The sequence below is a fragment of the Bidens hawaiensis genome, unplaced genomic scaffold, assembly GCF_021521415.1.
Source record: "Bidens hawaiensis isolate Kalapana, Puna unplaced genomic scaffold, B.hawaiensis_p1.1 tig00001412_1, whole genome shotgun sequence".
Taxonomy (NCBI): Eukaryota; Viridiplantae; Streptophyta; class Magnoliopsida; order Asterales; family Asteraceae; genus Bidens; species Bidens hawaiensis.
The window spans coordinates 1,998,216-2,012,316 of NW_027491079.1; the positions used below are offsets into that span (position 1 = coordinate 1,998,216).

The 14,101-nt window shown below is 35.3% G+C and overlaps 1 protein-coding gene across 1 annotated transcript; it reads right to left on the bottom strand.

The window, feature by feature from the left end:
* Nucleotides 1-674: 674 nt before the first annotated feature.
* LOC143574976 (uncharacterized) lies at nucleotides 675-2,876 on the bottom strand. Its single transcript, XM_077059463.1, has 5 exons — nucleotides 2,831-2,876; nucleotides 2,345-2,647; nucleotides 1,937-2,147; nucleotides 1,581-1,848; nucleotides 675-995 (listed from the first exon to the last, which is right to left on the bottom strand). Exons 1-5 carry the CDS (start codon nucleotides 2,874-2,876, stop codon nucleotides 675-677), a joined length of 1,149 nt encoding a protein of 382 aa, XP_076915578.1.
* Between the last annotated feature and the right edge of the window lie 11,225 nt (nucleotides 2,877-14,101).

Genomic DNA, 14,101 nt, shown 5'->3' on the forward strand with positions numbered 1-14,101 from the left:
CCAGTGGCTCATTTGAAGGATTCGATGGCAGTTCAAAAAAAATTTTTTTGTCAGTCTTATGCCATGTCCTTATATAGCAACTTTTAAAAAAACTCAGTTTTGTGAGAAGAATATGATAAAACTTGATTACGCAATTTAAGTTGCATTCAAAATTTTTAAAGATGACAACTTCCTACTTCTTATTGAGATATGAATACAATGCACCATAAACTTCGGAAACAAACAGTTATGATATCCAATAGCCTCGTTTTAGGGTATGTTTGGCAATGAGCTTTTAGGGGCTTCAAGCTTCAAGCTTCAAGCTTTTAAGAAAAAGCTCATACTTAATTAAAAGCCTTGTTGGTTGGAAGGAGCTTGAAGCTTTTAGGTCATGAGAAAAAGCTTAAAGCTTAAAGCAACAACTAGTAGCGTTTAGAAAGAGCTACAAGCTTTTAGTATTTTAATTACTTAAATAACCTTCCAAAATAAGTATATTTAATATTATTGTTTTTTAATTATGCCCATTTTGGTCATTTTATACATTTATTAAAAGATCCAGTTACTCCGCCAAACACATAAATATATCTAAAAACTACAGCTTCCAGCTACCAGCTACCAGCTACAGCTTCCAACTATCAGCTTCCGGCCACCGGTCACCAGCTTCCGGCTACCGGCTAGTTTTGCCAAACATACCCTTAATCTTTCAGGTCAACACCATTGCAAGAAAAATTCTTTTTGTATAAAATCTCTTTAAGAATAGTATTGCCCATCCCATCCTTAAATGCATATGTGTGTCCTTCACCGGTGACTTCATGATAATTGATCCATCCAAGTTGTTGAGATATATATCTTTGCAATGTGGCAGGCACAATCAAGTCTTCATCACCCATCCATAAATGAACAGATCCATCATTGTTTGGAAATGGGTTTTCAAGATCGAGTGGATCAAATTCCCATTTTCCAAACCCAATATTCAGGTCACGATGGAGAGAGTCGAATTCTTCTTGTTGTATTACCTGTGATGTCATCAATTTTTCCATTAACAAAAAAAAATTGTAGCATAAGCATATAGTTATACAAACACAAATATGTATATTGATGCGTTTATAATGGGATATGTAACTTAAGGAGTCAAATTTAACAATGTATTTTTGTAGGATCTTGTTATATATATGGCTTGTATCTCTCTTTGTAATTCAAGTTTTGATTTCAAACCCTATCGATTTATGCGCATACACATACTTCAAAATGATATTGCAACTGTGTTGTGGACACCTTATTTTAATATATATATATATAATATGTTTTATCTTCTCTTATATATAATCATGTGTTTTGGCCGACTACCAAACTAAACGGTACACCATTTGTTGGCTATCCAACTATAACAAAAACAAATAATCACTTTTGGCCAAATTAAAAAGTTAAAATTTAAAAGAAATTTTATTATTTCACTCAGACATGTATGTGACTCAAATGTACTTTTAATTTTCTATATAGCTTTCTTGGACAAACTGGATTTGGTGCAAGATGGAGACTATGGGTAAAGATACGTATAAATTAGATATATTCTCCTTTTTAGTTAAAGAGAGAGCTACTACCAAATTTTGATCCATGGTAGAAAATAGCTTTGAAGCAATTTCTATATCTGCTGAAGATATGATAGCAGGGTTTCCACTTATAATCGAAAAAGCAGGAAACCATGTTTGAGTGTTCCACCAATAGGTCAGCCATGGTAGATAATGTGCGACACGTAAAGACCATTTGTCTTGTTGAAGTAGCCTGGAGTATGCTTCGTTGGTTAAGTTTGAAGGTAGGTTGTGCCACCAGTAATTAACGGCGGGAGAAATAAGAACCGCTCCCGCGAGTCTGTTTAACACATCTTATAATTAAGCATACCAAAAACTAGTGTAAAGATGCTTTAAAACTTATAGGACTATCAACATTTAAAACAAACCTATGAGGGATATACTTAAGACAAGACCATATAACTTGTCCACCCATAGAGAATCCAGACACATAGAATTTTGGTCCCAAGTTTAATTTATCAGCAAACTCCTCGATGTCTAATGCTAAGCTTTTCACAGTTTGCTTAGGGTTTGGGTCGCTCTCTCCATAACCAGGCCGATCTATTGCAACGATGTACACTCCTAGTTCTTCAACTATTCCTGTAAAAATTACGCCTTATCAAAGATAATAAATTTTCATATGGGTTTATACCGAATCATGGTACTCATGGTTATATATTTATGTGTTGTAATCAAGTTTTTTGAGTTATACTTTCTTCGTTATAATAAAAGTGTTAGGGAGCTATCCAGATACTGTTTCGTGTTCTTATATTATCGATTTGGGATTTAATTTTGGCGCTTTAAAATGCAAAGGAATGACGGGAAAGAAACCCGTACCAGTGAGGCTGCAGCAAAAGGATTAAGGTACTTGCTACAGTCGAAGCAATGGACATATATTAATTTAGATTTGGCTACATCCTTTGGGACACCAGATTCTACATAGGCTATATGTCGTCCATCTTGAAGCTGTATCCTTGGTGATGTAATCGGGGGGCCACCAGGAGATCCACACGTTTTTGGAGGTGGCGGGACAGCTGCTTCATAAACCCATGATGAAAACTTTGCAGCAACGATGACAAATAGTAATACCTTCAAGATTCCTGGAAACAACAAAAGATTCAGAGGCAGTCACAAATATTCAGTTCTGAAGATAATGGAAGGGGTCTTTTTTTCATACACCCTTTATGCTGTAAACCGCATTTTACTTGAAACGACCGTTAATATTTTATTTTCACAAAGGGTGTATGAAAACCAGGACCCTGAAAATAATAAAGGAGACTGACCGGAAAAAGACAGTAGGTATTTGGATTTCCTGGTAGCTACGGACATTTTTAAGGTTTGTTCCAACAATCTTGGGCTGCTGAGGTTTATCATAGACGACAGTGGATGTGGTACAAGAAAGTAAGTTAGGAAAAGAGGTGAGCATGGACTTTTAGTGTTGGGGTATATATATAGTGTAATCAAAATAATTAGAGAGAATATAAAAATTAAATTCAAAATAATTAACATTATCTTTAATCATCACACATTCCCACGTGAATGTTTTTTTATTTTCTTTTTTAGATTCAGAATCAAAATAATTAGAGAGAATATAAAAATTAAATTCAAAATAATTAACATTATCTTTAATGTGACACATTCCCACGTGAATGTTTTTTTATTTTCTTTTTTAGATTCAGAATCATCCACCGTACGTTTTGACAGACAGGTTAAGTTTAAAATATATAGGGTCACGATATACGAATATACCATCCTTGGCCTCCTACTATGCTTTACTGAAGAAGATTTGCCCGATCTTCCTTTACAGAGAAATCAACTACAAGAGCTGCATGTGATCATCCTTTACAGAGAAATCAACTACAAGAACTACACGTCTTATTTTCTTGACAATATAAGTTCTTTTTATTATAAGAATTATTCCATCACATGCTTTTATATATTATATTAAATAACTGATCTATAACAACATATAACTCGATCCGGTAGATGTGTGGGCACACAAGAATGGACCAGATAAGAAATGAGGTTATAAGGGAAAGATTAGGGGTCACTAGTTTTTCAGATAAGATTAGGGAGGGGAGATTGAAGCGGTTTGGTCACGTGAAGATGAAATCAACAATAGTGCCACTTAGATCTGTAGAAACCCTCTTTGTGGAGGGGAAGAGAGGTGGAGGTAGACCTTAACTAACTTGGGATAGCGGATTAGGCATATGATTTGCTAGGCTTTCACCTCTTTCTGAAAATGGTATGGGATATGACTTCTTGAAAATATAGGATTAGGGCTATGGATCTTTAGGCGTTTTCCTAGTTTTTTTTAGGAAATAGCTTTTCCTAGACTGCAGGTAGCTATTGCATGTTAGCTTTCAAGTGTCGTTTTTCTTTGTATGTTTTATCCGTTACTATTATACTTTAGTGTCATGTCTTCAGTAGTTGGTAGTTACTAATCTTCTATCGCTAGTACACAGCATGCATGTATCGTTTTTGTCACTTAGATTCATGACATATATTTTGCACTCTTTTTTGTCTGGCAGGCCTTTCTTGTCCATATATCATGTTTGGAGTGGTGCTCCCTGGAAACATGCTCTCTATTCTATGGGATAGAGACGTATGGTGTGTCTACACTCCATTGTTCCTGGACCCAACTAAAGCTTTTGCTATGCATGGGATTTTATTGGATTCGTGATAGTTGTTGTATATAACTCGATTTCATAAACGTTTTGGGGGAAATAGCAGCCAGTTAATTCGTGGTGTGAGTGTGATATAATTAGTTGGATTATGAGAGAGAAATATATATAGTTTTGATCATGGGTATTATTTAAAAGCAATTACAGGGGTTGTTTAAAATTTTTATTTCTAAAATTTTCGTTTCTAATTTTGTGAATGTATTTTTTTTTATTTTAGTTTATTTATTGTAAGAAGTTAATAATATATTTGAACCTATTTTGATTAATTGATGTTGGGTTATGTTGATTTTTTAATAAAACGTTGAATGGATTATCTATTTAATTTTTATATTTATTCGTTCATGTTCATTTGTTATAATTTAGATATTATTTTGCGAAACTTTTCATTTAAGTTAAACTTAAAAGAAAAAAGAATCACTAATGTAACTAAATCCATATTGAGAAATTAAATTAGGATTTGTTTTATATTTTACGTTTCTAACATTTATATATTTTTTTTGTATTTTAATTTTATTTATTATAAGGAAAACTTATGGTTTGATGATTAAAGGGTTTCACAAATTAATGAATGTTATACCTCGTTTAAAAACTATCTGGGTTTGATGAGACCCATGACCCGTTTATTTTTTACTATAAAATTGTTTCATAATTATAAATAATATTTTTTTTAAAAAAATCAGATATTAATTTTTAGTATATCCCTATTTTATTGGATTATTAAAAGTTTTTTCAATGTATACGTAACTTTTTTATTTCAAAGTATTGTATACCTTTTTATGTTGAACTCAGAAGTACCAAAATACATATTTTTTTCTACAAAAATGATGCATTTTAGAGGTTTAGGTGTTTGATCTAGATAGCTTGATTATATAAATTGTATATAAAGTAAAATGTTGTAAGCAACTTTTTCACAGTTGCATCATGCATGACAAAGCAGCTTTTTAAAAGTGTTACTATTTAATTTGAACAAACAAAAGTTGTTAAAAAGGATGATTTAGATCCAGTTTAATATGTTAGTTAAACCTACTGACTTTTTTTATTTAGAACATATCTTCTATACTTTCTGTAGTTAACAACAAACTGGTCTTTGTCAAATACTACCACAAAGTCAAAAACAAATTTAACAATAACTTCAAAAATCATTTAGCTAAAACTAACCATGGACCGTCTTGAGAAAGAGACTTCTAATTCGCAAAACTGAGGGGCGTGAACAGCAAACGGTGAGCCACAAAGAATATAACATATTAACTTTTCAGCTTATGGATTAATATCATTCTAATCGCACCTAAACATTAAAAGGCGATGAAGTGGTAAGCATATGATCTCCTCTAGTAAAGATCTCATATTATAATCCGACTTCAACTGTTTTTTTACTGTAACCTCTCGAAGTTCAAAATTTACGAGTTACCTATTTCCATGCATTAATTGATTAGCAAGGTATTGACAAGCTAGTTGACATGAGTTTTAATTTTCTTTTAACGAATTCTTGTGACTAAATAAGCATTGTACCTATTGTATGTTCTAATTTCTAAACCTATACATGTAAGCCATGTAGTCATAGGTTTAAACCATGTAGTTTGCAAATAATTTAGTCGTTCAAAAAAACAAATAATGAAAAATACATGCAAGCTATGTACTTCATCAAAATTCATATTTGAGTAAAAATAAGGATAAATCCTTGTGGTCAGTAGTTAGTACATAATGAACGCATAACATGTTAGGAAACGGAACTCAAAACAATACTCATGATATCAACCAAAATTATTCGTTCGCAGCTGCTGGCAGAGGTGCACAAACCGGATTAAAACTCAAAATCGGTTTGGGTTAAAACCGGTTTGGTTTGGTTGACAAAAGTCAAAACCGGTTTATGATCGATTTCGGTTCGGGTTGAAACCGGTTTCTTACCATGGTACGGGTTTCGGTTTGGGTTTTGAGCGGTTTTTTGCCCGCTTTTGGCCGGTTTCGGTTCGGTTAATCAGTTTGGAACCGGTTTTGATGGAGAAAATTACAATTTCAAACCGGTTCGGTTTCGTTTCAGTTTTCAGGTCGGTTCGCTTAACCGGTTTATTTGCCCACCTCTAGCTACGGGTAAGCAAATCAAACCCTGGTTCCCAAACTTAATTTACCACTCATCAATTAAAAAGTAGAACTAAGTGATTTGTTATGATAAATTACTGAATTCAATACCTATAGGTTTGTTTTTGTTGCAATCCACTATTATAATAAACAAAAATGTGATTGAACCACATTACCTTTAATTGGCCTAATATTTTGCCATGTGGCACTTTATCTTTGAAGCTTTTGTTCATAAATATTTCAACTTAAATTTAAAATACAGAAATTAAAACCTTCCTTATACAAAACTAAATGTATTCCCTCTTCTACCATTCATATGATTCCTTTATATAAATGCATTTCTATTATTAAATAATAAGGCGATGTCTAAAATATAAAATGCTCACCTTATTAATTCGGAGAACGATGTTTCTAACAGGATTTATACAAAATATTATAATGCATTCGTTTACATGCTTATAGTTTAGTTTATGGGATATGTATTTGTTTTATATTACAACTAACATATAAGATTGTATTTATTTGTTTTAATGTTTCAGTTATGCATCTACAAGTCCGTTGTCAACATTTCAAATGGTATTTCATTATTATTAATTTTATCAACTTGAATATAAATTTGAAAAATAAAAATTTACCAAACATATTTGTTATAATTCCATCTAAATAGTTATCTTCTTACAGTCATTAATACGAATAATGCATATTCTGATGCTGCTGAAAAAAAAGAAAAAGAAAACAACGAAAACCCGCCCTTAATATAAAAAACAAAAACATGATTGTGCCACTTGACACTAAATTAGACCATCTTTATGTCACCTGGCACTTCAAGGTTCGAAATAAAACTATATCTCATGTCGCATTACTTCAATGAGAAATCAAGAATGAAGCCAATATTTATAAAAGATAAGGAATTGCATCAAACTTATCATTATTATTAGGGGGTGCGTGAACTATTGTGTATAGTTACTCGGTTTTAAAAATATTTAATGTTATTCCAACTGGTTTTTTCCGGTTCGTTTTGCTGTTTGAAAGCTGGTTTGTGAACAACCGACCGGTTTTTATTTTTTTTGATTTATTTGCCGATTGGACGGCCAATATGGTCCAGTTTCTAAATATTGCTTTTATCTAAAATGGGTTAAAATATTAAATAAGTTAAATTTTATTTTTAACAAGACTCAAAATGATGCGCTATTTATTTTGTAAATAAAATAACTAGAAAACAGTGATTGCAAGTCAACCCAACCCGCCTATTTCGAAACTTATTAATAATGACGTGTTTTAATCTAGATATAGCTACTAAAGGTGATTATATAAAACCGATCTTAAATAATCTTTGCTCATTAACTAATTAAACTACTTTGAAAATGTGAAAATTTTAACATACTTTGGGGGCCGGGTTGTTCTCCAAAATTTAATTTACTTTCTATAAAAAATTGTCTAAAGTTTCATTTCAAAAGCATAAATATCAAATATTTTTTTTTTTTAATAACTTGATCAAAAATAACTTGAATTAATCCATTCATAACTAAACGGGTCGAAATTGCCATAATACAGAATGAAACATTTTGCCAACTGACTATATGGATTATACGTTTTATGCACTTCTATTTTTTTACTCACTATATGTTTTTGAATTACCAAGTGACTATATTGACTTTATGTTTGGTTTAGCAAATAAAAGGATTGTTCAGGCGCTTGATTTGTGTCATGGCACCCTTAGGCTATCCGCTATGGTGGGGGGCACCGAAGCCCCTCCACCATGCCACGTCAACGCCACGTCATCGCCTTATAGAAAACGGGGCATCGAAGCCCGCCTCACTATGGTCTAATGCCCCTTGGGCGCCCCCAATATATATATATATATATATATATATGTATATATATATATATGTGTGTGTGTGTGTGTGTGTGTGTATGTGAGAGATGAAGAAAGAGAGGGCCCACCACCCCTCCTTCCGCGCCGGTTGTCCCAACCACTCAACTCCCATCCGCGCCCCCACCAACGGCACCCTGCGGCGGTGTTCCGCGCCCACCAAGCCCTCCGAATGGCGCCCATAGCATACAGTCTTAAGATTCAAAAGAAAACTATTCCATATTAATATCCTAACGAGAAATCAAAGAGGAAGCCAAATGGGTATTCATATGTATTTTGTACAGTTCGATATTCTACATTCGTGTTTAAGAACACAAAGATAAAAATGAAGACATAATAATATATATGTAGAGATAGATGAGGTAACGTTACAAATAAAACAATAAATGTTGTATATAAAGAAATATTTAAAGATTTAGGAATTTCCAATATGTATATATATATATATATTCATATTGTTTAATATGTATCAAACATACTTAATGTTATACTTTACACCCTTGTTTAGATTGTTCCATTATGTGTATGTATTTATTCTTAAGGGTCTTGTTGTATCTTGTATGTTTATTTATAGTGTTTATCTCCTACTGGGTTGGTAAGGAGAAACGTTTAGTCTCATGGTATCAAAAGCCTATCGATCCATCTTTCCCTAATTCCCCCTTCTGCCGCTCTCTCTCACCTCTCTGCATGCCCTCCTTCTTCTTTGCATCTCCTATGGCTTCTTCTTCCTCTTCAGTTATTGATCCTTCCCTTGCCATGAACTCTATGCTACATATGGTTACCATGCGTCTGTCGCCAACTAATTATCTCATGTGGAAGAACCAGATTCTTCCTGTGATCACCTATCATAATCTGTTATCACACATTGATGGCACTGCCATTCCGAATACTGAAATCACCAAAGATGGGAAAACAGACCCCAATCCGGCATATACAGCATGGATGGCAGCCGATCAACGGGCTATAATATTAATCCAATCCTCTCTCACTGAAGAAGCTTTTGCTGAAATCGTTGGCCTCCCTACCGCCAAACAAATCTGGGATGCCCTTGAGGATGCATACTGCAACTCTTCGGTTGAACGAGCACAAAATCTTCGTGACCAATTGCGCCAAATGACTAAAGGTACGGCCACCGTTTCTGATTTTGCTCGCCGTTTGTGATGAATTATCGGCCATTGGTCAACCGGTAGTTGAGTTTGAAAAGATCCATTTGTTTTTATATGGTTTTGGGGTATCTTTTAAAATCATTTTCTGTTGCAATTCGGGCCACACGTCCAGCGCCAGCCTTTTGTGATCTCATTGCCCAGGCCAAAGGACATGAACTGTTCCTTCGGTCTCTTCATGGGTCTTCTACATCACCTGTTGCCTTTAATGCCCAGCATAGACACTCAAACGCCACTCGGGGCCGTGGCGGTCAATCTTATCGTGGTGGTAGAGGGCGTGGTCGTCGTCCTCCTCACTGTCAATTATGTCGAAAAGAGCGTCATTTTGCCAATGCATGCCCTCAACTTGCAACTTATGCCACTCATGCTCCTGATTCGGACTCGGATTTAGCTAAAGCTTTTCATGCCCAGTGTAATGTTTTCAACACGGGACCAGACTGGTGTGTTGATTCCGGTGCTACGGATCACATGAACCCAAACAAAAAAACTGTCACTCAACCGGCTCCATATAAGGGTAATTCTAATGTTTTTTTGGAGATGGTAATGCTCTTCCAATTACACACACTGGTCACACACATATCAATAATAACATTCATCTACGGGGCGTTTTGGTTATTCCAAAGCTCACCAGAAATCTCCTATCTATTAGCAAATTGACAACTGATAATTGGATGGATGTCTTATTTTCACAACCATATTTTTATATTCGGGATCGAACAACGAAGCAAGTTCTAGCTCAAGGAAGGTGTGAACGAGGACTTTATGTCCTTCAAAATAACCCACAAGCTTTTGTGGCTACTTCTCAAAATAAGTTGAAAGCTTCATTTGAACTTTGGCATTCTCGTTTAGGACATGTGTCCTTTGACTCTATTTTACTTTTGAATAAATTGGGACATTTGTCGGTTACTTCAATTTTACCGAAACCTATTATGTGTTCATCTTGTCAATTAGCGAAAGCTCATCGGTTACCATTTGAGTTAAATGAGAAACGGGCTTCAAACCCGTTAGATTTAATACACTGTGACTTATTGGGACCTTCACCGGTATGCTCGGTTGATGCTTATCGCTATTACGTAACCTTTATTGATACTTTTTCCAGGTTCACGTGGTTTTATCCACTTAAAACAAAGTCCGGGTTTTATGAGGTTTTTAAAATATTTATGCAATTCGTTCAGACACAATTTGCATGCAAGATTAAAGTCTTCCAAAGTGATGGCGGATCAGAATTTTTAAATCATAATGTCCGGAAATTACTTGATGATAATGGAACATTTCACCGAATCTCATGTCCGTATACTCCGCAACAAAACGGGAGAGCCGAACGTAAACATAGACACATTGTGGAAACTGGTCTCGCCATGCTATTCAATGGTCATGTCCCACCGGCATATTGGGTCCATGCGTTTAGCACGACAGTTTATATTATAAACAGGTTACCAATACCAATTTTACAGAATAAAACACCATTTGAAATATTATTCAATCGGGCTCCAACTTATGCTAATTTTCGTCCATTTGCTTGCCGGGTGTATCCATATTTACGAGATTACGCAGATCATAAACTCGCTCCACGAAGTATAGCATGCATTTTTATGGGCTATTGCACACAATATATAGGTTATCGTTGTCTTGATCCAACAACGTCTCGAACCTTTGTCACTCGCCATGCTCGGTTTGATGAGACGAATTTTCCCTTTACCGATACAAACACTCAAATTCAACTATCCATGCTTGTGACAAAATTTTTAGATGATAATGATACACCAACTCAAACTCAAACACCTACTGCTACAGTACCTTCACCCATCACAAATCCTCCCAAACCTATTGCTTGTGACCTTTGTGATGAGGCCCACATCCAGATTCCCATTGTTGCTACTTCTGTAGACATCCCACATGCAACATCCTCACAAACGACAAATGATAACAATGATATGGCTGCTGCACCCATAACCCAAACTCTTCTAACCGAACCGATGTCAACTACCAGCGCGACTCAAACTGAACCTACCAGACACCATATGGTGACCCGTGCCAAAGCTGGGATTTTTAAGCTAAAGCATAGGGCTGCTTTAGCCCATACGCATAAGCATAACCTGTCTGCGGCTTTATTTGCATCTGCTGACCCAAAAGGATTTAAAACGGCCGCCAAAAACCCGAAATGGTTAGACGCCATGTACAAAGAAATGAATGCCTTGAATGCTAATCAAACCTGGACATTAGTTCCTAGACCCAAACATCACAATGTGGTCGGTTCCAAATGGCTTTTTCGCACTAAATATCACACGGATGGGTCTATCGAGAGATATAAAGCCCGTCTAGTTGCTCAAGGTTATAGCCAAATCCCGGGCCTGGATTATTCCCACACGTTTAGTCCAGTTATAAAAGCTACCATGGTTTGGACTGTATTGTCATTGGCGGTTATCAATAACTGGCCATTTCACCAACTTGATGTAAACAATGCTTTCCTGCATGGAAACCTAACCGAACTTGTGTATATGGAACAACCGCCAGGGTTTGAGAATCCTAAATATCCAGATTATGTTTGTCATCTCAACAAAGCCCTATACGGTCTTAAACAAGCCCCACGGGCATGGTTCTATCGTCTAAGTTCGTTTCTTGTTGCAAATGGCTTCACATGTAGTCTTGCGGACCCCTCATTATTTGTTTTTAAACGAGACACATGCATCATATATCTTCTCGTCTATGTCGATGACTTGATTTTAATTGGAAATCAAGAACACATCATTCGCTCATTTATCACCAAGCTGCATAATGAGTTTGCTATAAAAGACTTAGGCAAACTGAATTACTTTCTTGGCCTCGAAGTCACATATACTACAAATGGATTGTTTGTTAGCCAGTCCAAATACGCTCATGACATTCTTAAGCGTGTTGCCCTTATTCATTCCAAACTCGTCCACACACCTCTTGCTTCAAATACATCATTTATTACTACTGGTAAGCCGTTCGCAGATCCCACACATTATCGCTCTATCGTTGGAGCTCTACAGTACTTACAAGCCCCAACGGTTGATCACTTCCAAAGTGTTAAAAGAGTTCTTCGGTACATAAAAGGCACAATGTCATTTGGTATCAATTTTTTGCGACCGAAATCGACTACCATTCTTGGCTACTCTGATGCAGACTGGGCTCGCTGTTTAGAGCAAGAAGGTCGACATACGGAGATTCGATTTTCCTAGGTGGAAACATTGTTTCTTGGAGTGCCAAGAAACAACCCACCGTGTCGCGTTCTAGCTGTGAGTCCGAATATCGAGCAATGGCGAATATTGCTGCCGAAATAATATAGATAACACACTTACTTAAAGAGCTCCATGCTCTTCCTTCCACCCGTCCAACTCTGTTATGTGACAACAAAAGCGCTTTGTTTCTCTCACAAAACCCGGTTTCACATAAACGTGCTAAACATAGTGAGTTAGATTATCACTTTATTCGCGAACTTGTTGCTTCTAGTAAACTCCACACCAAGTTCGTTCCAACCAAGCTCCAGGTGGCTGACATCTTCACGAAGAGTCTCCCGCGTCATCAGTTTGAGTTTTTTCGGGATCGCCTCCACATCGGACCACCACCGTCTCGCTTGAAGGGGGATATCAAACATACTTAATGTTATACTTTACACCCTTGTTTAGATTGTTCCATTATGTGTATGTATTTATTCTTTAAGGATCTTGTTGTATCTTGTATGTTTATTTATAGTGTTTATCTCCGACTGGTTTGGTAAGGAGAAACGTTTAGTCTCAATATGTAATTTAATATACCGTATAATACATAATTATACAAACAGTTTAACACATTTTTTGTATTTCATATAATGTCGTCGTTTGAATAAATTTATTCATTCTAACCCGTGTTGCACACGGGTACATAAGCTAGTCTTGTATATGCATAGATTTAGTTTGAGATTGAGAGATGATTTTGTTATCTTTGTTGCTGTAATAATAGAGTTAGGATTAATTTGTGTTTTTGCTTATTAAAGATGTCTTGAAACATACAATCAGTTTTCAGCTAGGGCCTTTATGATTCGTAATAAGCATAGAATTGAATTATATAATCACTTTGCTTATTTTACGTAATTTTTTTTTTTTTGGAAATTGACAATTAAACTCAGACATATTACATATTAATGTAGTTATTGTAACATCCGCTATTTTTCAAATCTGAAACCCCGACCCTTTTAAAGATTTGATTTCATTTTATTATATTTTTATGTGGGTTTACGTTAAGAATTATTAATTTATGTATTAAACGAAGTTCCAAATTCCATTTCACGTATTTTGGTGTTTATCAAAATCTCGGAAGTTCTTCTCCGCCACGCCACGAAAGGGTCTAGCTCTCGCTGATCGGGCCGCCTGACCAGCGCATCTGTACATTTAAAAATCATTTATTTTCGTTTGGACGATTTCACTTATTTTGGTAACCTGATTTCGTTTATCTTCCATTTAGAACAACTGGAATATGCCTTGGCATCACGACAAAGCATATTCCCTTGATTTTGTAGAGTAAGGAACAAGAATAAATTTAATTTTGTTAATTTCTTGATTTCTTCCATTTTTGACTATATTATAATTAAGGGTTAGGTTCAAATAAGAAGTTTGATTTTCCTAAAAAGGCTAGGAAGGAGGGTATTTTAGTCTAACACTTTAATATCAAAACTCACTTACTTTAATCTCAAAACCCACTTAAATTATTTCAAAAACCCACTTACATAAAACCCAATTACATCTTCACTCATCTCCT